Source organism: Lonchura striata, chromosome 1A (assembly GCF_050655825.1).
Source record: "Lonchura striata isolate lonStrDom1 chromosome 1A, ASM5065582v1, whole genome shotgun sequence".
Classification (NCBI taxonomy): domain Eukaryota; kingdom Metazoa; phylum Chordata; class Aves; order Passeriformes; family Estrildidae; genus Lonchura; species Lonchura striata.
In genome coordinates, this window is record NC_140741.1 from 35,974,961 (window position 1) to 36,001,236 (window position 26,276).

General features: G+C 39.2%; 1 protein-coding gene across 1 annotated transcript in view; it reads left to right on the plus strand.

The window, feature by feature from the left end:
- The first annotated feature begins 4,207 nt into the window (after nt 1-4,207).
- Nucleotides 4,208-26,276, plus strand: part of FAM3C (FAM3 metabolism regulating signaling molecule C) — a 29,429-nt gene continuing 7,360 nt past the window's right edge. The window contains exons 1-5 of the mRNA XM_021553454.4: nt 4,208-4,328; nt 16,154-16,213; nt 20,412-20,516; nt 21,634-21,663; nt 22,059-22,182. Of these exons, the coding sequence (XP_021409129.2) occupies nt 16,201-16,213; nt 20,412-20,516; nt 21,634-21,663; nt 22,059-22,182 (272 nt within the window). The 5' untranslated portion in view covers nt 4,208-4,328; nt 16,154-16,200. The remainder of the gene's footprint in view (nt 4,329-16,153; nt 16,214-20,411; nt 20,517-21,633; nt 21,664-22,058; nt 22,183-26,276) is intronic.

Below are 26,276 nucleotides of genomic sequence, written 5' to 3' on the forward strand. Positions count from 1 at the left end.
TACTTTGAGATGCTCAGCAATACCATTGCTACACAGATAGCATGACCCCAGTGTGAAGATAGCAAGTGAACAGTATCAGAGGGCATATGGGCTAAATGAGGAGTCAGCAACTTCCAAGTCATCCCAGAAGTTCTCATGTTTCTGGTTCTTTTGCCCACAATTGCAAAGCAAAGCTTTCTAACCTCAGCATCCAAACTACCATAGCTGCAGTATTTTAGTCTCAGAGTACCATATCTTTAGGTCCTTGAAGAGATCACTTTTGCTGTGTGATCTCATGACCTCTGCTGCATCACTATGTATCTGTTCCTGGAGCTTCCACAGTTACCAGGAATTCTTTCATCAGATTTGAGATGCCTGTACTAGCTTGAGCCTAGTCTGGTCTCTAGATAAATCCCTTTGACCTGAAACCTGCATTTTGGTCTGCTGCACCCAAAATATGTTTGCTGTCCAAGTTCTCTCTTTCACTTTCAAGGACATTCAAATGCCTCTGGTATCAGTTCTGCAACTCTGTGGTTAGAGCTAGAATCCTGTTTTCAGGGATGTTCTTATCAGTTTAGCTAAGGATGCAATTACTTTTCTGTGGTCTAGCCAAGCATGACAGTAAGAATGGAATGATCACCACTGCCACTGCACTTTTTATCTTACTCATCACTTGAAGCTTAGATGGATGGGTTCTGCTCATTCCATCCTGGTGAAAAATGTGTGAGCTGGCAGAATGCTTAATTACACAGGCTGCTTTCTATTTCTGGATACACAGAGTTTAATTTTTTTATAATAGTAGCACCTAAGGGCCTAACTGAGTACAGTGTCTACCCTGCAGATATTTGCTGAGCTGCCCTGTCTTTCTGCCCCATCATCCTGAGAGTTTTCTCAGAAGATAAAATTCTTTCATTCCCACTAGAAAAACACAGACATGGTAACTACTCACAATGGTTTATATGTTGGTAAGAGGGGAGTGGTCATCTTGATTAAGCATTAAGGTGTGGGTGCACATGGAGAGACTGTCCATCAATTCCTCTCACATAATTTGTGATGTTTTGTAAAAAAACAGAGCACATTCCTCACACATTCACACAGTGGGGGAAAGAAGGCTGGAAACTCATGGGTTCTAGAAACAGGAGGAAGGCTCCCACTCCTATCTGCAGATCTGCACCTACAAAATACTGAGTGCCCTGGCAGCAGGGTCCAGGAGCTTGGTCCAGGAAAACAGTTGCACCAGCTAAGCCTGAACCTGCAACAACACCAGGTGGAACCTGCAAGTGAGAGCAGGGGCAGACTCCCTGCTATGGGGGAGAAGGTCCCCATAGGCAGACCTCACCTACTGGCCAGGGGCATTTTCTTCTTGCTGGGGCCTGTATTTCAGATACTGAAGAAAGACTTGTGGACCTTAGACTGTGCTGTTCTTCCACATGGGCAGCAATGATATTGGCATGGGAAGCTGTGAACATATTAGGCATAACTGTATGGCTCTGGTAGGAAGGGTCAACATGGTGGGCACTCTGGTTGGTGGTTTTCTGGTTGATTCTGCCAGAGAAAGGAAAGACAGGTCTTGAGGAGGAGTGAACAGACACTGCAAACCACCAACTGGAATCATGCAGCTGGTATCAACAACAGGGATCTGGTTTTCATGGTTATAATATGCTATCTGAGTGTCAACAACTGCTAGGAACAAACTGGGTGTTTCTGACAAAGGAGAGCTAAAGCAGCTCTGACAAGAATGGTAAGGAGAGCTGTAAATTAGGAATGACAAAACAACAGAGAGAGAGATGACAGCCTACAGTCAAGTAAGGAAGTGGTGTGGGATGAGTGTAATAAACAGAACAGGGTGAAAGAGGTCAACTTAAGTGAATAGACAGCAACAGAGAGTGCCAATGGTATGGAACTATAGAAAAAGCTTTCATATCCTCCCGGTACATCAGCTCAACCTGGTGCTTTATCTGACGTTTGTACATAAATGCATACAGCATGAAGAATCTACAAGGGGGGCTAGATGTCTGAATGCAGTTGCAGAACTACAATATCTAACTGGGATCACTGTGATGTCATGGCATAGTTCACACATGGGGGTGGTGCAACTGATGGATACAGGATGCAGGCAGTTTAGTGAGGACTGAGAGGGAGGAGAGGAACTGACTTTGAGATAGTGGCAGTGATGCATGAAGCTCTGCCTTGGGAGATGTAGAATCTAGTTGAGAGTCTGTGGATCAGAAAAAATATCTTGCTGAAATGAAACATTAATAAACTTGGAAGCAAATTCCATATGTTTTCTATGACAAAGAGTTACATTTGGAGGAGGTTTATTTGGGTTATTGTGTGGAAGAATTCTCCTGCTGTCACAAGATGTTCCGAGTGGTGCTCATGACCTTTTACAAGGCAGCTCATGAACACTAAAATCTGTAGTCTGTCTTTCTCAGGACATCTGTGATTTCCAGCTGATGCTTGTTCCTGATCTCCAAGAGTACAACATCAGTTGGAAATGTTCCTCAGATGCTTCTCTACTAAACCTGGAACATATATGTGGCTATGAAATATGTTCTGTTTGATGACAAACTTAATTTATAGAAAGAAAAATGGTCAGTTCATCACAGACAAATAATTGAAAATAAACTCCTGCAGGTATAGATATTTATGCTTCTTATGGAAGACTTCTACTTAATGGGCATAGCAATTTTAATATATGAAAAAGGGACAATCGTAAGACAAATTAGAAATAAGTAAGGTAAAGATGGATTGTGAGCCTTCTTGAGATACTGGGAGGGCTGGCATGCCCCTTTTTCTTTGGTTCTGCCAGCTGCCACATTTCCAGGGATGTGTGGCTCTACACTCTGTGTGTTGTGGCACCTTTTAGCCAAGTAAATAATCAGTGGGATTCAACTGCAGCCATTCTGAAGTCTAACTTATTTCTTTGACTTTGATACAGATGTATTCTGAGGTATTGGTTATTGTACAGATAATATTATTTCTTCTTTAAATAATTTGATAGTGCTACTTATGTAATCTTTTTAAAATATTTGTTTCAATTGCAAACATTTGCTTATCAAAGCAGTTAGCCTCTGTTAGCATACAGACTTTACAAATCTGTTACTGTAGACAGTGCCACCTAATTAGTAATCAGGAGAACATGGTTAAAATTAATACATTAAGCCCTAACTGTCAAAGTATTATATATCTATATAATCTTTTAGAACTAAAAGCTATAAATACCTTCTTTTTTTGTGTAATGCTCCCACTGGGTACTCCTTTGCTTAGAGATAACAGAATGCCTGAAACTTCATTGTGCTGCAAAAACTTACTAAAGAAATCACTTGACTGATGTTCAAATAACCATCTCATACCAATGACCAATCAGTCTCAAAGCATGCTATTTTAAAACCAATAAAAGAAATATCTATTGTCCAGAAGTTGTTAAAATAAGACATGGAAACTTTCTTTTGTGTACCTGACACTGATGATGTGCGATATGTCCTACATTTTGGCTGTGGTTTTGTTCTCTTCTGAGAGAAGCGCCATGCTGATTTTGTAAAACTGCTCTCTTGCTGTTTTAACAATAGGGGAATTTACAGGGTCTGGAGCTCTGCTTCCCCAGCACTTTCCATACCCACCCCAGCAATAGTCCAGCTGAGTCCAGCTGAGTTAGGCCAGTGGAAATCTTCCACAAAATAAAATGCTGCTCATGCTGCTCTTCCTGCTTGCGTCTCTACCCACTCCAGCTACCCCTAACTCCCTACCTACTCCAGCTCATGACAGGGTTAGAGGAAAATCAGTGCCAAAAAAAAAAAAAAAAAAATAGGATAAAGAAGAGACAGGGATTATCTTTTCTTCTTATGCAATAACACAGATTGCCTCAATCCTGCTGATCACAATGCTATTGAAAGAAAAAGATTGGACTTTATTTTAAACCAGAAAATGCCATTTCTGTTCTGCAACAGAAGATAACTTCTGGTGTGTTTGGGTAAAATGAAGAAAAAAAAAAAAGAAAATGTGTGTAAAATATAAAAGAAAACAAGCAGAAACATCTCGGTGTCCAAGTCGCTCCCGGGATGGGCACCAGGCTGGCCGAGGGGCACGCCTGGCACGCTGCGTTCGGCGCTCCCCCGCGGCTCCCGGCGCAGGGCAGCGCGCAGCGCCCGCGGCCCGGGGCGGGCGGGGCGCGGGGCGGGGCGGCGCGGGCTCGGTCCGCCACCGGCAGGGGGCGGGTGCGCCCTCCGCGCCTTCCTCCGGCTGCGCGGCGCCGGCGGCTCCGCTCGGTTCCTGCTCGGGCCGGGGCAGCCTTCGCGGCGCGGCCGCCGAGGGGACGCTGCGCGACGTGTCCGCGCCCCACAGCCCCGGTAGGTGCTCGCCTTCTCCGCGGGGCTGCGCGGGGAGCGGCCCCTGCCCGTCTCCCGCTGGGCATCCCGCCGCTGGTTCCGCCGCCCGGGCGCGCATCGCTCCGCTCTGCGCGGGACAGCCGCTGGCTGCCGGCCCCTGCCTCCGCTGCCGGCTTTCCCCGGCGGTGCCCCTTTCCCCATCCCTGGCCCTTCCCCCGTCCCCTGCTGCCCCGGGAAGGGTGAGGTGGGCCGGGGCCGCGGGTCGGAGCCGGGCGGGGCGCTGGGCGGGGGCTCAGCCCCGTCCTCCGCCCTTCCACCGTCCGAGCCCGGCGCGGGGGTCGGGGCCGGCGGGAGGCGGCGGTGGGGCAGGGGGCGAGCGGGAGGAGGAAGGGGGGGCAGCGGGTGCGGCGGTCGCGTCCGCAGGACGGCCCGGTCCAGGGAAATGAGAGAAACGCTGGCAGCGTGGCAGCCCCTTCCTGGAAACCAGGCGGTGCTGCTGCTCGGTGGTGGTGTTCCCTTGCCTCTCTCTGTGGAGTGCGGGGCCGCGGGCGCCGTTGGTCCATGAGTTGGAGGGCTCGGCTCTTGTTTAACTAAAATGCATCGTTACAGAGGGCAGCCGTGAGCTCCTAAGGAAGTTAAATGTGCTGCTTGCAGAGAGGTACTTGTCGAAGCAGTCTGTATACCTTTGGTTGCTGGCCTCTGAGTTGCTGAAGTAGGAAAGCATATAGAAATAATATAATTTTTTTCCTCTTTAGTAAATGCTACCATATGTTAAGCCACGTGTTTGGCTGAGCCGCTTAGGAGCTATGTGACTCACCCGATTTGTTTATTTTCCTATTTTCTCACATTTGAAAGAGGTTAAATCACAACGTAGTAACTCCAGACTTGGGTGAAGATCTTTGCATGTACCAGGTATTTTAATGTTGTGCGGGGCTTATTGTGCCGCACCGACTTGGAGCCCGTAGTGGTTCTTTGCTGGTGAACGCAGCTGACTTCACCTCTCTTTTAACGAAGTATTTATTTAATACTAATTGGGGAGTTATTTAGAAAAAGTATCAAACCCACAGACTCACACCAGAAATGGCTACCTAATGACTGTCGTGTTGTTTTATTTATTTTTTTTTTTTTTTGAACTTTCGAAGCTTCTTAAGGTATGAGTATCTTCATTAGCACATATTTTCCCTCAGGGTTTCTTTTATGCAAAGTTGTTTGTGTGGCAAAACAAGTTTTGTGACTTGCTTTAAGCCTGCAGGTAGGCTCTTCACAAGCTAATAGCTTGCTATTATCATGTAATAACATCGGATCACTGCGGGATGGAGGAAGCACCTGTTGGTTTCAGGCCTTGCTTCCATGGCTTTGCAAAAGTCCTGACCACTTCACCCAGTAGGAGCACGGAGTAGATAGATGATAGATAATAATCGGTGCTGCACGGAACCCAGAGTTCCTGTCCAGCCTCTCTAAGTGCAGCCCGAGTGCTTCAGGGCATATGTGCTCTACATAACCTGGTTTGGGTTAGAAGGAGCCTTAAAGACTATCTATTTCCAGCCCCCTGCTATCGGCAGGGCACTTTCCACTAGACTAGGTTGCTTTAATCCCCATCCGAGCCTGGCCTTGAGTGTTTCCAGAGATGGATTACCTGCTGCCTCTCTGACAAACCTCTATCAGTGTTTAATCACCATCCCAAGAGGCACGCTGCTCTAGTCCCTTGGACACTGGGCCACTGAGTACAACTCTTTAAGTGGCCAACCACATTTAATGAGAGCTATTAGTGCTTATAGAAGGGAGGCATGATGTACACAGAGTTTAAAATTTTAGTGGAACTTTGGAAAATTAATATTTAAAAAGTGAATTCCTGAACGTTATTTCTCAGGATTTTGGGGGAAATACTGACATACAGGAAACAGATCTTTAGTTTTTTCAATAAAATCATAAGATGGATTGATACTGTACAAAAATACCTGTCTACTTGCAGATTATATTGCAGCATGAAGATTAGGTGTCCATAAAATGAATCCACAGCAGACACAGAGAACTTGTTCTTAAATATTTAAATTGATCAAAGAGAATTTGCTATTCAAATAGAACTTATGTTCTGGTTTTTAAACTTGTATTTCCAGTGAACTTGGGGAATTGACATGTGAGTGTAATGGCTGCAGGTCTTTCGAGTTTGGTAATCAGTATGTCCATGAGTCATTATATGTCATATGTATGTTCAGTTCTGAGTTTTTCACTAAAATTTGCTGAGGCTGTGTAGGGCTTGAGGCATAATTATTGTAAACCTCCATGTTTTACCTGCCAGTGGCTAGTTCTATTAGCGCTGTGACAATTGTTTTGCTGTCAACACTATTGGAATTACTGTAATTGTTTTGCAGTTGAGGAGGAACTATCTGAGAAGTCTCACATTGTTCTCAAACCAAGATTGTACATAAATTCTCAGAAAAAAATGTAATTTGCATGAGTGTCAGAAATCTGATAGTCTTGCAGTGAGATCATGACATGGGTGGGCAAAACTAGCAGCCCGATACTTGTCCCTTAACAGTCTTGAAAATTGTCCTCTATTATTAAAGTTATATTCTCTTTTACTACATTAAGTTTCCTTAGTGAGCAAAATCATGTGAGCTGGAGAAGCCTGGCAGGTGAACTCACCAATCTCATCAGTTTTCATGCTTCCTAATACTATATAGTCATGAGGACAGAATAGAAGGGTGATAAGGAAGTAACTTTGAACTGGTATTGCTGCTTGAAATCTCATTTCCTAGTATTTCTTAGATTAAGCATCTGTAACCTATAAATAGGTGCCCCTGACTTCCTGCTTCATCATCCAAAATTCTTTGACCATGAATCCAAGTACAGCTTCCTCATACTTTTGTTAAGGGTATGTCCTGAGCGGACTTGAGGAATTTTTTTTGTTAAAATAAATGAATATTTTTCTGGCTAATTTGTAACCTTAATTCCACCCTGTAATTTGTTTCCATCTTCTTGTGTCTAGGTGTTATCCGCAAATTTAAAAATCTTACCCTTCTTCAGTAGTTCATTGATATTTATAATAAGTGGTGGATGACTACATGAAATGGTATTTCACCCAAGGTTCCTGAAATTCAATCACACTAAAGTTGTCACACTAACAACAGTTACTCTTTTGGAATTGTTCAACTACTTTTGCTCCCCTTATACAGTACTGTATTTTTATAATACAAAAATAGTTTGTATCCTAATTTGCAGACTGAGATGCACAGTAGCATTTTCCAGCCTTGGTCCTCAGTGCCAAGAGAATGTGGAACAGACTTTGTGGAAGAGAGGAGGACTTCTGTAAGACTCTCAGGACAGAGGGAGCTGCTGGAGTAAATTTTGCCCTGCATTTGATGTTACTGTTGAGTCAGTATTAGTGACAGAAAGTTGCACAATATGTTTATACGCACAAACACATGCTAGTTCTTACGACAGTCCAGTTAAAATCTTAACATTGAAATACATTACACTCTCCCCTCTATTCATAAGACTTGCTTTCTGGTGACTGGGTGGTTTCCTCCTCTTCTCCCACCCTCTCTCCAGTTGTCTTTTGTCTGAGGAGACAGTAACCATCAAAGTAGCAAAGGTTTTTTATTTTATTTTGATCGGTTTTGGTGTCATCAGTTAGTTGAGTCATCATTTCACAAATGTTTAAGCTGATATTTGCTAGTATTGCTGCTGCTAGAAAGCCACTGGCCTGCTCCCAGGCACTTAACTCTGGATCAGCCATTATACTCTTCACTTTGTGGGAGGGGTGGTTGATGGAGCTGCCATGGCTGCTTGTGTACGTGCTGGTCAGCTGAGTATCTGTGGCACATAAATGCTTTTGGAACTGCATTTCAGTTGATTCAGGCAGAGGTTTATGAAAGGAGTTCCCATAACAGATAATTTCTCTTAGAAGAGCTTGATCCAGAGGGGATCACATCAGGAGTTGTTAGAGCATGCAGTGATTGCATATCAGTGTCTTTGTGTCAGCTGTGCATAGTCTCAGTGGTAAGGTCACTGTAATAAGCACCTTTCTGTCACTGAAGGATGCTGTTCCTCAAAGGAGTCTTTATGTTCCTAATATGGTAAATTTCTACATAGGTAATGACATACAGTGAATTGCAGTGCAGCGTAATTTTAGATTTCCCCACTCATGATGGTGCTTACATCATAACATCTCAAAGGATAAAAAATTTCTGTGTTGGATTTTAATTAGCAGATGAATACCAGTTGGTTAAATAAATATTAAAGTGTACAAATTATGTAAATATATCATATATAAAAAAGAACGCATTTTACCTAGACTTTTTTTTTTTCTGTGAAATTATTCTCCACAGATACGGCTTATGGTTTTGGTAGTGGTTGCTGTAAGATTGCAGCTAGCCAAAATGTAGGTTGTGGATCTTTGTTCTGATTTCTTCATGCTCATGAAACTACAGATTTTGGGACTGTTTTGTGTGCCTTCAGTAGGAAGCAGGGAGTCGGTCTAGAGCTGTTAAGAATCTTGTCACTGACTGACTTCCTCTGCATTTTCAAGTCTGTTTCACCTCATCACTCACAAAGGATGGCCTGTCCAGGGCTAATATGGAGCAGTAGCAGTGAGTTGCCTGCGCCACAGAAGCACTTGGGTTGCGGGTGCTCATGCACGAGGGGGTTTCCAGGCAGCAGCAGCAGTCTCACATAGGCAGTGTGACCCCACTAGCAGTGTCCTTAGGCACAGCGTGCTGTGTGGGGCCTGCTGCTGCCCCTCTTCCAGAGCTGCTGTGCAGTGCGCGCTCTGCTCAGCCAGCGACGTGCTCTTTCAATCCTGCCAAGGGCCAAAACCTATCCGAACGCTAGCTCACATGGGAGATGAAGAGACGAAAGGGGCTCCACAGTGTGCCTTAGAACAAGAGGAGCTAGAGACACCAACAATGCTGTGAGCAGTGGCTGTCACAGTGGAGTACTTTCCCCCAGTTTCCTTGTGAGATCAGCGTGTACTTTGCTGGGATGAAGTGGAGAAGTAAGTTGGTGAATGAAGTTCAGCAATTTGTCCTTGATTTTACCTGTCTGAACTTCAATATTGGAGTTGGGTATTATCCAAACCCATGGAACACAGAGCTAAGATTCTCTTCCATAGATACGTCAACAGCAATGGTACAGTTTACTTTATCACATACAAATAGTGTGGGTTTTCAGTGACCGTAAATCACATTCTTAACTATATGGATCAGTAAATTTTTGTAATAATTGAGAAGAGTCTTCAAAACATGGATTGAGTGCTTATAAGGCTAAATTTTTTGTTGTTGTTGATTGGTTGTGTTGCTTTTCTTTTTCTTGGATTGGTTTGATTTTGTTGTTTTAATTGTAGAAGGAATGTGGGTTACGCTTCATTCTCTGTGGGACAAATGAATGCCTTAATACTTTTATCTCAGCTTCTCAGAATTCAGATAAATTTTTCAGTGTTGGAGACTGACTAGTTTGTGTGTTGCCTAAGGTGAAATTACTGGCTTGATGCCAATAGCAAAAGCTTGCATGGACAGTGATTTGACATGTCATTTGAAAAAGATTTGTTTTGAATTTTAAGTTTCAAAACACTCCAGCACAATGCTGCTTCTCATGCATATTTCCTTTCCTAAGAGTGAAACCACAGAGTGGTAGTCACAATACAGGACACACAACAGTAGCTGGAGTATCTATTTATAATTTTGGAATAAGCTTGGGTTTAATTTCCTACATATATCTGCATTAATTTGTTGTAGATATAATTTGATAGAAGTAAAATAAAATCTTTTATTTACAAGCAAACACTTTGGGTCTGATTCAGTTGTCTAGAACACCAAGATAAATCTTGATGTATATATATGGAAGAACACAATTCTTATAAGAAATTAATAATTTTACTTATTAGTACCATTTGTTACAAAGGAAAAAAGAAAATATTTGTTCCTGGGTCTCTAAATTTTTCTGTGTGGACAAAGCTTTTCCTTATGTGGAGTTCTGCCAGAACCTCAAAGAATTTGTATGAATGTAGGAGTGCTGCCTGTAGGGAGCAGCTACTGGGGTCATAGCCTGTATTTCCAGAAGACACAAATGGTGCATGATTAATTAAATCTTTAAAAAAGTAAATAACTCAGTTTTATTGCATATTTTCCATATGTGTCCTTCACTAATTTCAAATTAAATTAATTTTATTATGTTTATTATTTATTATTAATTATATTAATTATTATTAATAATGTTATTATTAATTAAATATATTGGAAAAAGTATTCATAGCCTAGTAGAAAAGTAAGCAATCATCTGGATAAGAAGATGCACCCTGCATTTAAATAAAATAGTCTTAAATGATTTTAAATGTCTCGGCTCTTTTGTCCATGGCATATAATCCAGGTTGGCACAACCACTGGTTTAAAACCAGAAGTCACATAAGAATAACTAATGCTGTCCTTTTCGTATCTAATTCACTGTGTAATATTGAGTAAAAAAAAACCACTGCTCTGAACTGCTTGAACATGACACACTGAATTATCTTATCAACAGAGGCTGGATTAAACACAATGTTGTTTCATTGATTAGATTTTGCCAGGTATGAAAAGCTAATTTTTTTTGTTTGTTTGAAGGATTTTTTGATGTTCTCTGGCAGGAATAAAATGCATGTGCTAGTAATTAAGGAATGCAGCTTGTGCTAAAAAAAATAAAAAAACGCCAACAAAAAGAAGTTTTGTTGTTGTTGCTTTTTTTGGTTTGGGGGTTTTTCTTGGGCTTTTTTTTTTTGGTGCTAAGTAATTTTGAATACTTGTTTAACTGCAGTATCGTGTATACTGTTCATATTAACAAATAGCAGATATATACAAAACCAGGTATAACATTATTTGACTTTGCTAGAAAGCATACAAACACTTAAATCCTGGTTTGGGGGAAAAATTTCCTCCTGGATTGAATGCAAAGCATCTCAGGTTTTCACATAACCTGAGTACAGATTTGCACGTAATAGTATGTATAGAAATGTGGGCTAAATATTGAAGGGAATATCAGCTCACACCTTGTAGATTATCTGTGTTAAGAAAAATTCTATTTTCCAGACTTCTATGATGATTTAAAGCCTCCTTTTAAATTTTGTTTATCCTTGTAACTGTAAAGTTGTTTTTCTTTAATATTAAACTACAAATTGGTAAGCAGCGGCCAGAGCATACTGAGTACAGTTATGCTCAGCATTTTTTAAATTATAAAAATATGTATTTAAAGTAATAATGTCTTTAATATATATTTTAGATTTGCTGTAAATAATAGTGTTTTTAAAAATATGTAGTTATTTCTTTAAAAATTTAGAATTGCACCTTGAAGAGAAGAGGTAAAGATGTCTGATCCTGACTTCTCTCTTTCACAGTTCCTTGCAGAGCAGACTTGATTCTTTTATCCCTTAGTTGGTTTATTTAGGTCATGTAATTCTTATCTAGATTCTTCCATTTGGGGATTATGCATTGAGATAGACTTAGGAAAAAACTGCACATGGGTCAGTTAAGATAGCACACAGAGCAGGGTATTTTTTGTTTATTTAGGCAGAGCAGAGTAATTGCATTTTGTTCCATACACAGCAATCCTATCAGTGCAGTTCACAATGAACAGTTACACTTTTGTGGCAGTAGAGCATTGTTGACCCCAATATTAGATAGCTGCTATAATATCCTTTTCCATTTCTGCTGCTTATTTTGCTGCACTTTGTCACTTTTGGAGTATATTACTTTCTGTTTTATTAAATATCATTGTTGATTTTGGGACTGCTTCTTAATCAGCTAAGGTCAGAATTCAAAATTATCTTGACCTTCTAAACTCTTGCCTCTCATCTTTGCTTGTTTTTGTGTGCCCATTTTGTAAGCATAATCTACTCATGTTATCAAGTTGCTAATGGAAATACTATTATCCTGGGAAGGAAATAGACTAATCTACATGTTTCATTATCATCCTTCAAAACATTAATTACAATCATATTTGAAACCCCTTTTAAAACAAAGTTGTGGCAAGTGGCCACAGCTTTCTGCATGGTAAGTAGGGCAGAGGCTGTGCTCCTGCCCTAGTGAAGTGTGTCCCATGGCACCATCTCTGGACACGTGTTGATGAGAGCCTGACAGAGAATTAACCAAATTGAATTGCAGTCAGCTTGGGACTGAAAGCTGCACTTCATTCAGTGTTAAGTCAGTGAGGCAGGATTAATAGGAACTGTTAATTTGTCAATTATCTCAATGCAGTTTCCTCTTGCACAATGATTCTAGGAGGGAAACTTGCATGATGACCATACATGTTCTGTCTGATTCATGAATGTAGAAAGAACTCAGTGTTGGTGTGTTAGAAACTTTATATCATCAAACAAAATATGATGATAATTTGCTTGGAAGGATTATAGGCTGTAATTTTCATAAACAAAGTCATTATAAGCTTCCTCCAGGAAGGACTTAGCAGGGTTCCCTCAAGAGACAAAGGTTATTTTTAAAAGCAAGCATCTGCTGATCTATTTATTGAAACTAGTTTAGGTATGAACAAAAATACATGCAGTAGCTCTGTGCAGTTATTGATTAAATTTTTTGTATTTTTGTTGCATATGTCATAGCACACAAGTTAATCAACAAGTGCAGCAGAATGGGGGAAAGCCCTTTGCTTTCCTCTTTTTTTTTTTTTTTAATTGTAAACTGTATGGAGAGCATTTTAGACTGGGGGTTGTTTGATACTCAAGGATGCAGAAAAAAAAGCAAGCAGTAACCTCAGCTCTGAACTGTCTTTCCATATATCCTCTCCCTAGTAGTTTGCATCCAGAAAATAATATTTTTCTGCCTGGTACAGCTCCATGCAGGGAACTGGACAATGACATGCCAGCATTCAAGAAGGATTTAGAACTTCTAATTTCTTGTCTTCTACTGTTCATGTTCTTTCGTGGATAACTTTTTATTTCATGCTGCACAAGCGAATTCTTGGTTTCTTTCTGCTGTCTAAGTTCTGGACCTTGACTGAAAAACTTTGTAAATTTTGTGCTAAGAAAACAGTCTGAAGAAAAAGAAAATCCATATTTAAGTCAAATAATGCTTCCCAAACCCAGCCATTTTACTTTGCAACTTGAAGTTGATGGCTTCCGTTAGCTGTTTTGTGGTGTTTTCCTTGGCCTTTGCATCTCTATAGGGTTCTGCTGTACTCATCAGGACACTGCCTGTCAGCCCTGCTATGGGCTGCACATCCTGCCTCAGTCTCTAATACGTGAACAGGGAAGCCTTTTTGTACTGCTTGACAGAGAATGATGTAGTAATAAATTATTATTACTAAATCTGTATTATGTGACACTTGTAAGTCAGGAGGATACTATGGTTCTAATTCGTCTGCCTCTGCTTGATGGAATATTACATCAAAGAAGAGAAAAACGGTGTTTGGGTCATTTTGACTCATTTTTAAAGCAATCAAAGGAATGTTGTTGGTACTGCTTTTGTGCATCTTAGTTTGAGCAAGCTCAGCTGTAATCCTGTGGTCTTTGTTTTTAAATGATCCTAAAATGTGCACTATTAAAAATTCCAAACCAATTTTCTAATCAATTCTCTGATTTCAGTTATGATGTGCAAGGCCGAAGATGTGTAGTAATGGTCCATAAGCATTTATAAGTGTTCACAGTTTATTCTGTTTTATTCCTGTTCTGTCTTGAAATACTAAAAAAAAACCAGTCTAAGATAATACATGTAGGAAAAGGACTTGATGTCCATAAATTATTTTCCTGCTGTTGGAAAGTGCTGTGCAACACTTGGCTGTACTGTAGCACTACTGTATTATTCGGTAAATCAAACCTCATGATTTTTCAGTACACCATAATGTAGAAAAAGAATTACTAATTTTTTTAAATTCCTTTCAGGTTGAAGCATAGCATACTCATTTTTCCTTTTTCTAAATCAAAACACATTCCAAACTTAAAAAATAATTTGTATTATTTGTTGCAATCAACAAATAATGATCTCTGAGACATGTGAAAAGGGATGTTGGGTTGAAAGCAGTCAAGGTTAGATCATGTGATTGTTTCACTTAGATTCTTCTTTCTGGTTTTGTTCATATTCTTGTTTTCGTGCTTTGACTTCATGATGTGTTTTTGTTCAGAGTAAAATAAAAAAACTTTTTCAGTGCAGACTTAAAACAACCTTGAAGCTGTTCAAAGTACAACCAGTGTTTATTGTAACATAGATCTATTTCTGTGTGTCTGGAGGAAGAAGCTTAAAATAATTCTGTTCACAGACTTTGAAATAAAATGGGTTTATCTGCCCGACAGGTTCTTTTTTGCCTTTTTGCAAGACAGATAAATGCTAGTCTTTCACTGAAAGAAGTTATTATATGAGAATATAATATGTGTGGCCACAGCTAAATGGATACATTATGGTCTATAATATGCTGTGAGATTTCCTTTACAGTGCAACATTAGCACTCAAAAACATTTTTCTGCTTTTAAACTTAGGTGGTAAGTATTTTCAAATTTTAATAGAAGAGAAATAAATATTTCTGTATTTGCAATTTTTTCGCTACTTATTTCTCTGCTGACCATTTTATTGTAAACTTGAAGAGATAGAGCACAATGCCTGAGTCTTTGGCAAAGAGACAAAGACAAATCACTGAACTTGAAGATACTGAACTAAGTGAAGGCAAAAGGTTTTCTGCATAATGCCATTTTTTTCTCTCTAGTATAGACTATGAGAACTATCTGAGTGTTTTGGTGCTTGTTTTCAAATACTTTGTATTTCTAATAACAGCAGTTTTTAAAATAATTTCTAAAGGTAATGTTATTGATGTTTTTCAAAATCATGGCATAGGACTGCAGAGGATTAGGGATGCTATAGCTTTTGTGATGGGGGTCTGGGACAGCTGCTTGGATTAGAGTGAGAGATGATTACATGTTTCAAATGTGGCCTTAGTGTAGATGATTCAACAAGATCCCTGAACTGGGGGAAAGTCGAGCCAGATGTCCAGGCTCTGTGCAGCATGGGCCCACCAGGACTGAGCATGAGCATGGAGGAGAGCCAGGAGCAGCTTTTGCTCTGCAGGTACAGGGTAGATTTGGTATGGTCTCTGGACCCTGCGTTGCTTGAGGAGGAGGGAGCTTTTGTTCAAAGCCTGTGGAGTTTGTGGCCCACTTTGACTCTGTGTGGTGACATGCTCTTCTCAAGAAGCTTGTGGATGCTTGGCACTGTTTGCTTAGAGTGGTTTTCAGTTTATTCTGAAATAATTGGAGTACTAGGGTTGGTGCTTCTGTTATCATTGGCCATCATATTATTCCTCTGGTCGTACCTATGAGTGACATGTTGTTACATTTCTGTAATGCAGAGATTAAAGTATTGACCTTTCAGTTCCATTGAATGCAGTTTATGTAGTATCCTAGAGACCAAAATGCTTAAATCTTTTCACTCCAAAGCACAGTTTAACACTATGCTGTGTTGTCAAATAGCAACTTATATCTAGAAGCAGGTCTGGTTTTGAAGGAGTGCAGGTGGAGTTGTTGACTTTTGCCACACAGCTTTAGGAAACTAAAGACTGCTTAGATAGAGCACTGATAAGTACTTAGGTCAAAAATTGAAGGACTGAAAGTTAAACTGAATTTAAAGAGGATTAGATAAAATTAGTGTTATTTCAGATCCCTTGTTTTGGGGAAAAACAAATGAAAGCAAGGCATCAGAAATCCATCCTAAATTTTCTCTTAACTGCGGATGTTAAGAAATAAGTATTCAGAACAATCATCATTAATTTTATTGACTAGAAAATCTATGGGGTTTTTTGCTCATCACAAAAGTGCTTTTTGGGCTGTGATTATGGTGAAGTGGTTTTTAGTTTTTGTTTTATTGTTTGTTTGTTTCCCATAGGTGGCTGTTTTAATGCAATAGTGTCATTAGCTTTCTGAAGACTAAACATGAGAATAGCAGGTAAGTACGCTCAGTAAAATCAGACTTCGGTCGTTTATGAAACAACTGCTGTGGCCAACATTGACAAGTTGTGACAATATGGTTTTAAAGTCATAGAATACCAGGTTAAAAGGGATCCTGGAATCATCTGGTCTGACATTTCTTGTCAGAAGCACGGTCTAGACAAGATAGCTTTTCATGTGAAAAGGGGTGATTTCCTCAAACCTTTAGTGCTTGATTAGTCTGTCAGCACACCAGGGAAGCCAAGACCCTTGTGCCTGACTAGTCTGTGTCCTGTTGTGGAGACCCTTCAATGAGCTTCCTTTTCATTTGGGTAGATCTTGGTAATCATCTCTGGTAATGCATAGTTTTACACCAATTACTCATTGGTGTAAAATTCTCTTGCTTCACTGTTACAGATACAGTCGATAAAATACAGAGCACATGCTCAATGAGGGGTGGTCACACATTGGAGGCAGGTAACTTTGGGATGATGGTGTGAGTTAATATTACAATTAAATTACAAAGAACCAAGTTAATCTTGGGAGAATGATTTCACCACAGTTGCTGTTCAGCAGAAAGATACCTCCTCCTGTCTCCCTTGGTTGCCAGGTGCTGTGCAGGTTTGTTAGCTACAAAGTGCCATCTGATTTCAACAGAGCCTGACTAAGGTGTTTCCACTCTGCTTCACCCTCTGTTGCCCTTTAGCATGTGTTTGAGGTTGCAGATTGTGTATGTATGGAATTGTTGTGGGATAGGTTTTGAGCATACTCAAAGCATTCCATCCAGGAAGTAGCAGATGTATTTTACCCTATAATTTACATACTGCTATGACTTCCTCTAATCTGAACCCTAGCCCAGCACTCCATCCAGCCAGATTTTAAAATGACCAGTGTTGGGGAATCTACCACTTCCTGGGGAGATTGTTTCAATGGCTGATTGTTCACACTGTGACAAATTTTCTGTGTCTTACTGGAGTCTTCCCCACAATAACTTGTACTTACTACCCCTCTTGTTTTCCATATGACTCCTTGCAGAAAGGGAGTCTCCATCTTCTTTGTAGCCACCCTTGAAATACTGGAATGTGGTACTAAGTTCTCCTGTAAGTTTTTTTTCAAGACTGAACAAACCCAGCAGTCTCAGCTTTTCCTCATCTAGCAGGTTTCCCAGTCCTTTGAGTATCTTTGTGTTGGACTGTCTCTAGATTGCCCACGTCTTTTGTCTTTTTTCTTTTTTTTTTTTAATAGCAGGGCCAAACACTGAAGGGATTGTAACAAGTGTGGCCTGACAAGTGTTGTGCAGAGAGGAATGACGACTTTATCTCTGTCTGCTGGTGATGCCTTTGTTGATGCAGCCCAGCATCCTGTTGGCTTCTTTGCCAGCACCCTCCATTTGTATTGAGCTGGTTGTCCACCAGAATCCCCTAGTCCTTTTCCACAGATCTGCTCCCCAGCTGGGTAGATTCCAGTCTGTTCTTCACTCCTGGATTATGATTTCTGTGATGGAAAACTTTACACTTGTCCTTGTTGAACCTCACTGGAGTGTTAGCCCATTGTTCCAGCCTATCCAGGTGTTCCTGCAGGTTGGCTCTCCCTTTAGACATTACTCCCTTCCACCAACTTTGGTATCCTCATCAAACTTTGTCAGATGACACTTCACTTAACTGGCATAACAAGCATTGCTGTTCTACTTTATTGATATTTAATGAAACTCATTTTGGAATTGGGATGGTGGAAGAGCAATCACCTTCTTAAAATGCTGTAGCTGATCTGCAGTGATTGATTAAGCTGCCATGACTTGACATATTTTGGCTGCTGCTTCTGTAAGATGATGAAGGAATAAGGAAATGGCAAATGGTTCTTAAGCCATTTCTTCCCTGCCTTACTAAAATTGCTGTGTGCGGTTTTAAGTGTCTAAAACTTTCTGAGTAGTCTCTGAGAGTTTGAAAACTCTATAAGAGCCTTTTCATAGAGCTAAGTTACTGTAGTACAGGCTTTAAGAAACTAATTCTACAGAAGGGACAGTGGTTGTAAAAATAAGATCTTTGCTAATATAACATTAAAAGAAAACATTATTTTTGACATTGTCACAGTAGAATAGCCTGTGTAGCAATGGAATAGTTCTGAGTAAGGTGCATTATTGCACTTTTATCAGTAGTTACAGTGTTAGTTTGCAGAATGAGAAACTGTTGTCTCTTGTAGAAGAAAATGATACCTTTTCTAAGAGCTTGTTAATGCATACTATTTTTGTCACTACTTCTAATTTTGTTTTATTGACCACAATATGTATAACTGGAAGCAATCTGCTAAAGTGACTCTGATAAAAGAACTGGAAAATGCTCCAATTTTAAGGTGCCTGATTAACTTGGTAAATCACTTTCCAAACATGTTCAGGGTTTTTTTTTGGTTTTTTTTTTTTTCCTTCCATCCAACTGTTTTTTTTGCTAAAAACCACAAAGTATATATGGCAGTTCTGTAGGATGTTTGACCTGTAGCAAACATGCCAGTTTTGGTTCAAATGCTTAAGGAACCTTCTAGGAGATTTCTTACTGTTCCTTTGAAGGGAGCATTTGCAGATCAGTGGAAAAGCTCAGAATATAGAGGGGATGGCTGGTCCTCAGACTGAGTTCTTGTTCATCTCACATACTGTATACTAAAACATGCTCTCCAAATACCACTTGCTAGATGACACATTCCAAAATCTGGTACCATCTTGTGGTTTTATATCTTGGAAAACCTTTACCCTGTTTCTTAACATACGTTCAGATCATCTGTTTCTCCAGTGCTTGCACATGGTTCCCTTCCTTTCAAGTGCAGTGATCTTTGGAGTTCCAGCATAATATTTTTAAGCTAGGTTTACACCTGTGTTTTATTACATCATATGTGTGCTCACAGATGAAAAAGACCAAACTATAAGTGAAAAAACCTTCTTCTTTCTTTTCTTTTCTTTTTCTATCCCCTTATCTTTTTTCAGCCTTTTGGGAGGATTGATTAGCATCTTCCTTCTGAAGGCTGAGTAATCTGTCTATTTTAAGATTTTGTGAGCAGCCCATCACAGCAGCCGTCTGAGATCTGCAGGAGTATATAAGTTTGGTTTTTTCCTAAAGGATTTGGCTGGCAATCTGAAAAAAAGAAGCATGCTTTAAGGTTGATTCTTCCAACCAGCTTGATATACTGCGGTGAGATAGGAAGGCAGGGTGTTGATCAGATGCCTCCTCACCGGACTTGTACTCTCAGTCAGTATTTTACTGTCAGTTAAGAGTGGAGTATTCTGTAAAAATGTATTGCAAATGATGCTTAGAAATGGTGAGGGTTGTGGCAGTATCACGTACATTTCTGTTTCAGATGTTAGTTGCTATGGTTGTGTGCTAATAGCTTTTATCCCAGCAAGTAGATTGGCCACTCAGCACTGCAGGAACTTAGCCTTGTAAAACTTAGAATTGCCTACTTCAGTATATTAAAAGGGAGACAGGGGAGGTACTGCTTTTTCTTGCTTATTTTAAAATAGCCTTTAAAAAGCCATACAACTTGCTTTTTGAAAGTCATTAAGATACATTTCTTCAAAATTAAGTGAGAATGCTTATTTCTGGTTGACTGGTGGTTTGGGGTTTTTTTGGTTTTTTTTTTGGTTTGTTGTTTGTTTTTTTTAATATCATATTCAGAGATGACTGACCATAGTAGCCAAGCTGCACTATATAAACAGATCCCTAGTCACTCAATCTGGGCTATATATTAAAACAAAGGTAGCTCAGGCTGAGGGTAGGGGGAAACACAGTATTTGTGAACAGTAAGGAACCAGGTACTCATGACTAAGAACATGCAAATGGAATGGAGAAGGTGAGAATTTTGCCTTTGGACAACAGCCAGGTAGATCATCTTAGTTCATTTGATTAAGCTGGATTTTCATGGAAGTCTAGTTTCTCCTGGCTGCTGAACTGAGTTGGTGTACTACAGTATCAGACAAGCATGAAGGTAGAGAAAATTAAGAGCAGAGTGCATTTGGTATGATAAACTGATGGACTGATGCAGTTACATCCTACATTATAATATCCATCCTTTTTTTTTCAGATTTATTCTGTTTAGTAGGTCCACAAATGATCATCCTGTTTCTGAGTTCCCCATAGTGTAATCTGATACACATTTCTGAGGTTGCTAATTTTGGTTAACTAATGTTACCATTTGCAGGCAATTTTTTGAAACTTTTTTCTGTTTCTTAACAGGTGCTGCAAAGTTGGTAGTAGTCATAGCAATATTTTTATTGACTTTTTATGTCATATCTCAAGTGTTTGAAATAAAAATGGATGCAAACTTAGGACACATATTTGGTAAGTGATGACTTTGTTTCCTCTGGATACTTATTAATATTTACTTGAGCCTTTATCAAGAATATCACATTAGTTTTGCCTGAGCTCTTCAACGTAAGAATTGTGTTTATCTTTAATATGTGTGCTTATTTTTTATGTATAATATATGTATTAAATAATTTTCTGTATGGAATATTTAAGCTACTCTCTTAATCATTTTGATTCTTTTGTCTGCCAAGGATACATAATTTTACCTGTTTTTTTTGTTGTTTACTGGATATGCATCCTTAGTGTAGAGTAATAAATTAGGCAACTTGATTCATGTTTCTGGAAATCTGTGCTCTGCCTTACTACTGCTAAAGAGATTGAGAATTTGTTTTGGGGGTGTTTTTTCTCTTGTACAAGTATGCGACCATGTTAAGTTGAATGTGCAGTAATCAAAGTATTTCAGATGTGCCCAGGTGTTCTACACAGATAAAGATTAGCAGTTGAGGCGTCTCAAATTTCAGAGTCTATTTTGAACCAGAATTTTCTTTCAAGGTGCTTTTTATGACAAAGTAACAAAACCCAAACAATGTTTGGTACATGGGTGGAGTTTGTGTTCTTTACCTCTGGGTTACTGCAGCATGAGCTGCCATCCGGAGCAGTGAGCAGAGACATCTCCAGTAACCATTGCAGTGACAGAGGTGTCATTCAGATGCGTGCGTGGTGGTGGCACTTGTGTCTCAGGAAAGGGAGTTGTGAATGGTTGGGTTGAAATACACCTGAACTGCAGGCTTCCAGTTTAGGCGAAAGGAACCCCATCCCAGTGAAGCTGTAAGGAGGGAATTAATTTCACTTCAATCCCCTGAACGCCATAAATTCTCAGAGGTTTTGGATCTCTGTGGGTTTTTGGCTCCTTGACTCTCTAAGAGCCATAAATTAAAGCAGTGCTTCTGAATGGGTTTCCTAATCACTTTCATTCTGCTATGCATAAAAGTTGTTCTTTATTGCAGCATAATATTCAGGTGGATTTGATACTTAATTTCAACCAGCCCGTTTTTATAGGGGTATAGAAAGATTTTACATTTAAAGGATATGATATAGCAGATGACACTTTAATAGTAACATCTTGTAAAACTTTCTTTTTTCATTTTAGCTAGATCAGCATTGGATGCAGCTGCACGCTGTGAGTATTCATAGGCATGTATTACTGCTGTGCCTTGCTTTTACTAATAACAGAAAGACTGATGAATTTTCATAGTTAAGAAAGTCTTAATTACACTTCAAATGCAATCAGAAACTAATTTTCCTCTTCTCCTGATTTCCCTAAATTTCTGGTAGTCTGTTTTGTAGTTTTGGCTTGTGGCTTTTGATGATGGTGCCAGAGCAAGCAGCAGGGTGACAACAAGAAGTTGGAATAATGAGGTGCTTCAGGAACTCAGATTATTTTAAACTGCTATGTAATTATGGATGTGATAGTGTGTTTGTGTTTGCTCTCTTCCTTGAATTCCTTTAGAACATATTTGTCTGTTATCCTACCTGTGGTGTTCTCTAAACTCTTGGTTTATTTCCTTTTGAAAGCTACAAAACCTCCAAGATACAAGTGTGGGATCTCTAAAGCTTGTCCTGAAAAGCATTTTGCATTCAAAATGTCAAGTGGAGCAGCAAATGTAGTTGGACCTAAAATTTGTGTAGAGGATAATGTGTAAGTATTTTTACCTGTTTGTTTTTAAGTGTCTCTTCCAAATACTTAGATCACTTTGCACACAAAATCAGCAGTTTAAATTAGGGTTTTTTTGCAAACAGTTTGCAAAAAAACATGTCAAAGTTTGTGACATGAGAAAGTCACATTGCTTTGCTTATCTCTGATGAAGCACACTTAGTGCTCTGCAGTAAATGCAGAAATGTGTGTTGTTTTAATACAGACAGGATCGCTTGCACTTTATTTCAGGTTTACAGACTTAAGGGTTAGTTAGACTTTGTCAACTGAGATGTACACTTGTCTCTAAGTAACTTGTCCTGATGCCTCTAATAGTAATTTGGCGAATAATTGTACTTTTTGCAAGTAATCTTTTAAACTATATTTCCTCAGTACCAATGTCAGAACATATTTTCTAATCTTCTTCTAAGGTTGCTTTCAAAAGGGAAAAATAGTATTTTATTGATCAGTAGTTATTTAACTGTGCTGATGGTAGCTAAAGTTAATAAATTTTATATAATTGTGAAATTAGGAAAACAACTGCTTGAGACACAGTTTGGTTTAAGTCCTCTTTTTAATAATGTTTTTGACACAGTATTATCAGTAATACTGTGCATGAAGTATTTAACAGAGTACTTTTCAGTAAACCCCCATAATGAGAATATTAATATTTATTTTTAGACTGTGTTTTTCCTCTTTGGGTGATAATGAGCAGGAACAACCTGAGTGTGTAGCTTCCTATAACATAATCTAATCCACTTGATTTTGCAGGTGACATGTCAGAAAAGACATAATGTTAAGTGTTGTTGGAAGGAGATTTTTTAAAATATCAGTCACACTTAACACTTTTTGCCTTCCACTTGCATTTAAGCTTCTCCAGTTTAGCTGTTTCTCAGCTCATGCTATGTTAGCACAGATAGTACGTACAGCAGCTAGTGCTAATGAAATTATAGAGCCAATGGCAGCTTCTCTGTGAACAGCAGAACCCCACATAATAGAGTAAATAGGATAATTCATGTATAAGAGAAAAAAAAATACAATGGTAGCATCACTTTACTCTCCAAATAACTGCAAGGCTAGTCTCAAGTCCTCATGAAGAGAAGGCGTTTTTAGGCTAAGTGGCGTCCCTGTGCAGGGCTGGCTTAGCTGAGCTGGTGTGGGAGCTTAGCTGTGCTGGTTCACAGCAGAGCCGGTGGGGCTGGGCAGGAGCTGCTCAGCAGGAGCTCACCTGGGCACCTGCGGGCTGCTCCTTCCACTTTCTATTCTTACTGCTGACTTGCTCGGTGACCTTGGGCAGGCTGATCTAATCTCAGCATGGTATTTCTGCTGCTGTTACAAAACATGCTGCTGTCTCATTCTGGTTGCTTAATATAGGAAGCTTAATATCTGTGAAGACTTAAGCTGATTGAATGATTAAAAGTTGTGGGAATGCAAGTAATATTTTAATTTCAGGATTGTAGGGTTGTTTTGTTTGCAATTTTTTGACTCTTTTTTTGTTGTTTAAATGTCTTGCTGACTGATTAAATAAGAAGAGTTTTTTTATTTCTGTCCAAAAAAATAAAAATCTTCTGCTAGATATTTTGCTGAAGAAAGTGATGAAAAAAAAGTAGTTGATGTAAAAAGTCCTCTAAGTGGACACAGCTATTGGGTTCTAAAGTCCAGCTTTCCTTGGCAAACATCTTTCTGAATTCCTTCAGAGGGGAGCTGGTCATGTTTGTCTAAGTGTCCACCAGGAAACTTGATTGGTTTTATATGATCTCCTGCTTTGCTCATAAGAGGTTTTATTTCTCTTTCAAAAGCTCTCAACTTGTAGAGTGTAAATTCGTGGAAGAATTCAAAAACTGATGAAGGGCTGCCCTCCTGTGAGAAGCTGTTGTATTGCAGCCTGTTGTGTTTGATGCACAAGCTGTCTCAAGGGTATAAAGTAGTATATCAGAGCTCTGAAAAAAATTAATTTCCTCTTGAGTAGCTCTTATTTTAGAGATATTTTGTGAACTCACACTTACAAAAAGGCCTTTATTTTTCTGATTACTCTGTACTCTTCATACTTCCAAGACAGGACAACAGGAATGAGTTTTCATAATTTGTGAATGACATTTACAGAGTAGAGTATTTTCCTATGTAATAAATGTAAGGATGCCACTTGAATTATGAAAGCACTAAAGTTGCTGATACAATTCAGAATGAAAATAATTTCTCAACTTCTCTTTTTTGTTATATAGATATTTTAATGTGAGACAGGATTTCTGTCAAGTTCAGTTCTGATTTCTGACAAGTTCAGTTATAGCCTTATTCTGTATTGGGAAGCCATAATCCAAATTAGAAGAAAAAATGCTGGACCCATCATCAAAATATTAATAATTTAAAACTAATTTTAAAACTTGCTACTTCATGGGCTGTTTAGGAGGGCTGATATTTATTTCTTTACCAGCAACTCCTCCATGCAGTTTTACTTCAGTATGAAGCCAGTTTCATGATTGTGCCACAGTAACCCAACAGCAGAATGTTGTACTACATTCCTTTAGAAACTATTACTTCTTGTATTCATCATTGCAAATTTTATCTGAATCCCTTATAACTTTATGTATATGAGTTTCAGTGTCTAGTAACCTCAGTATTAGATATTTTTCTCTTGATACTTATAAAAAAATCCTTTAATTTTAACTACAAAATTCTCTGTAAATTTTTTGTAAATTAAGTGCCTACTAAATTTTGCAGGAGGAAAAGAATGGGTTCAGAATTTTATTGCCTTTAGTTGTTTAAGTTCCAGTCTTTATTTGCCATATGTTTTTCTTGTTTAGAATGTTTTCTTGCTGTGACGTGACATGAAAAACACATGATCAGAGCAGAAATGATCCTCCAGTGGCTAAAATACTTGTGGAGTTCTCTACTAACCAGAATTGAATTCTGAATCTCAGCAGGAAACTTCAAGTATTTTCTTTCAGAAATTACTGAATTATAATTTTTATTTAAATCATAATCTTTGACAGATAGTATAACTTAAGGGACTAACAGAAGAATGTGAACTCCATCATCTCTGATTACTAGTTCTTTAAAACCTTTTAAAATCACTCTGCCAAGAGTTGTAGTCTTTCACAGCCTCTCTGAATACTGAGTCTTTTTCTGATACTTGTCTATTGAGTTTGTTATTCCTCTGAATTCTGGCTTCTGTCTTCATCCTGGGTGCAAAAGATAGCATCAGAGAGGAATATTTTTTACATGCTTCTATGATAGATTTCTTGTTCCTGACCTATCACTAAGAAGTTGGCAGGAGAAAGCTGACATGGAAGCTGTATGTGTAAGGATGAATTGCTTGGTTCAGACATGACCAGCAAATCATATTGTTAAGGAAGAAATGTGAAAAAATTTTGAACATAACAGGATTTGTACACATGTGCAGCCCCTTCCTAAAGCCAGCTAGGGAGGTTAAAGAAATCCTGATCAGGATGGAATTAAAGCATCTTCTAGAGTGTGTTTGTAACTAAGGACATGTGTGCACCTGTGTAACTAAGGACCTGTGTGCTTTTGCTGAGATGTTTTCTTTAATCTCGGCTGAAGGCTTCTTCATGATCTTAAATTATGTAGTTGTTCCAAACTTCTATTTCTCCTGTTTATTAACCCTAGCTTCAAAATGTCAGTGCTGGGATAATTGGGGTCTGAAGGCAGAACAGAGTTCTTCAACGTGTGTGAATTGCCAGTGAACAGGAATGAGGAGGTCTGGAAGCATTCTCTCACTGGAGGGGTACAGCCACCATGGTCTGAGGTGGCACAGCATCCTACCTAAATCTTAACATTCCTGTTACCTGTTCTTTGCCACTCTGAAGGACTTCCACTCCACAGTGGGACTCTTCAGCCCCTTTGCCCCTCTTCAGTTTGATCAATGAATTACTCTCATATATTCTGAGATGTGTTTGGGATGTGTGATTGTAGTCCAAGATTGTATGCAGTTTTTGCTTTAAGTCCCATCAGTGTACTATTTTTCTTTCGATTGGGTTTCCTGTTACATGTATGAGTAGCTAAGTGCTTTGCTTTTCTTGTTTCTTCGTGTGAATTTTAAGTGTTTCTGTTCAGTTAGCTTTTAAACTCATGAACTCATTTTT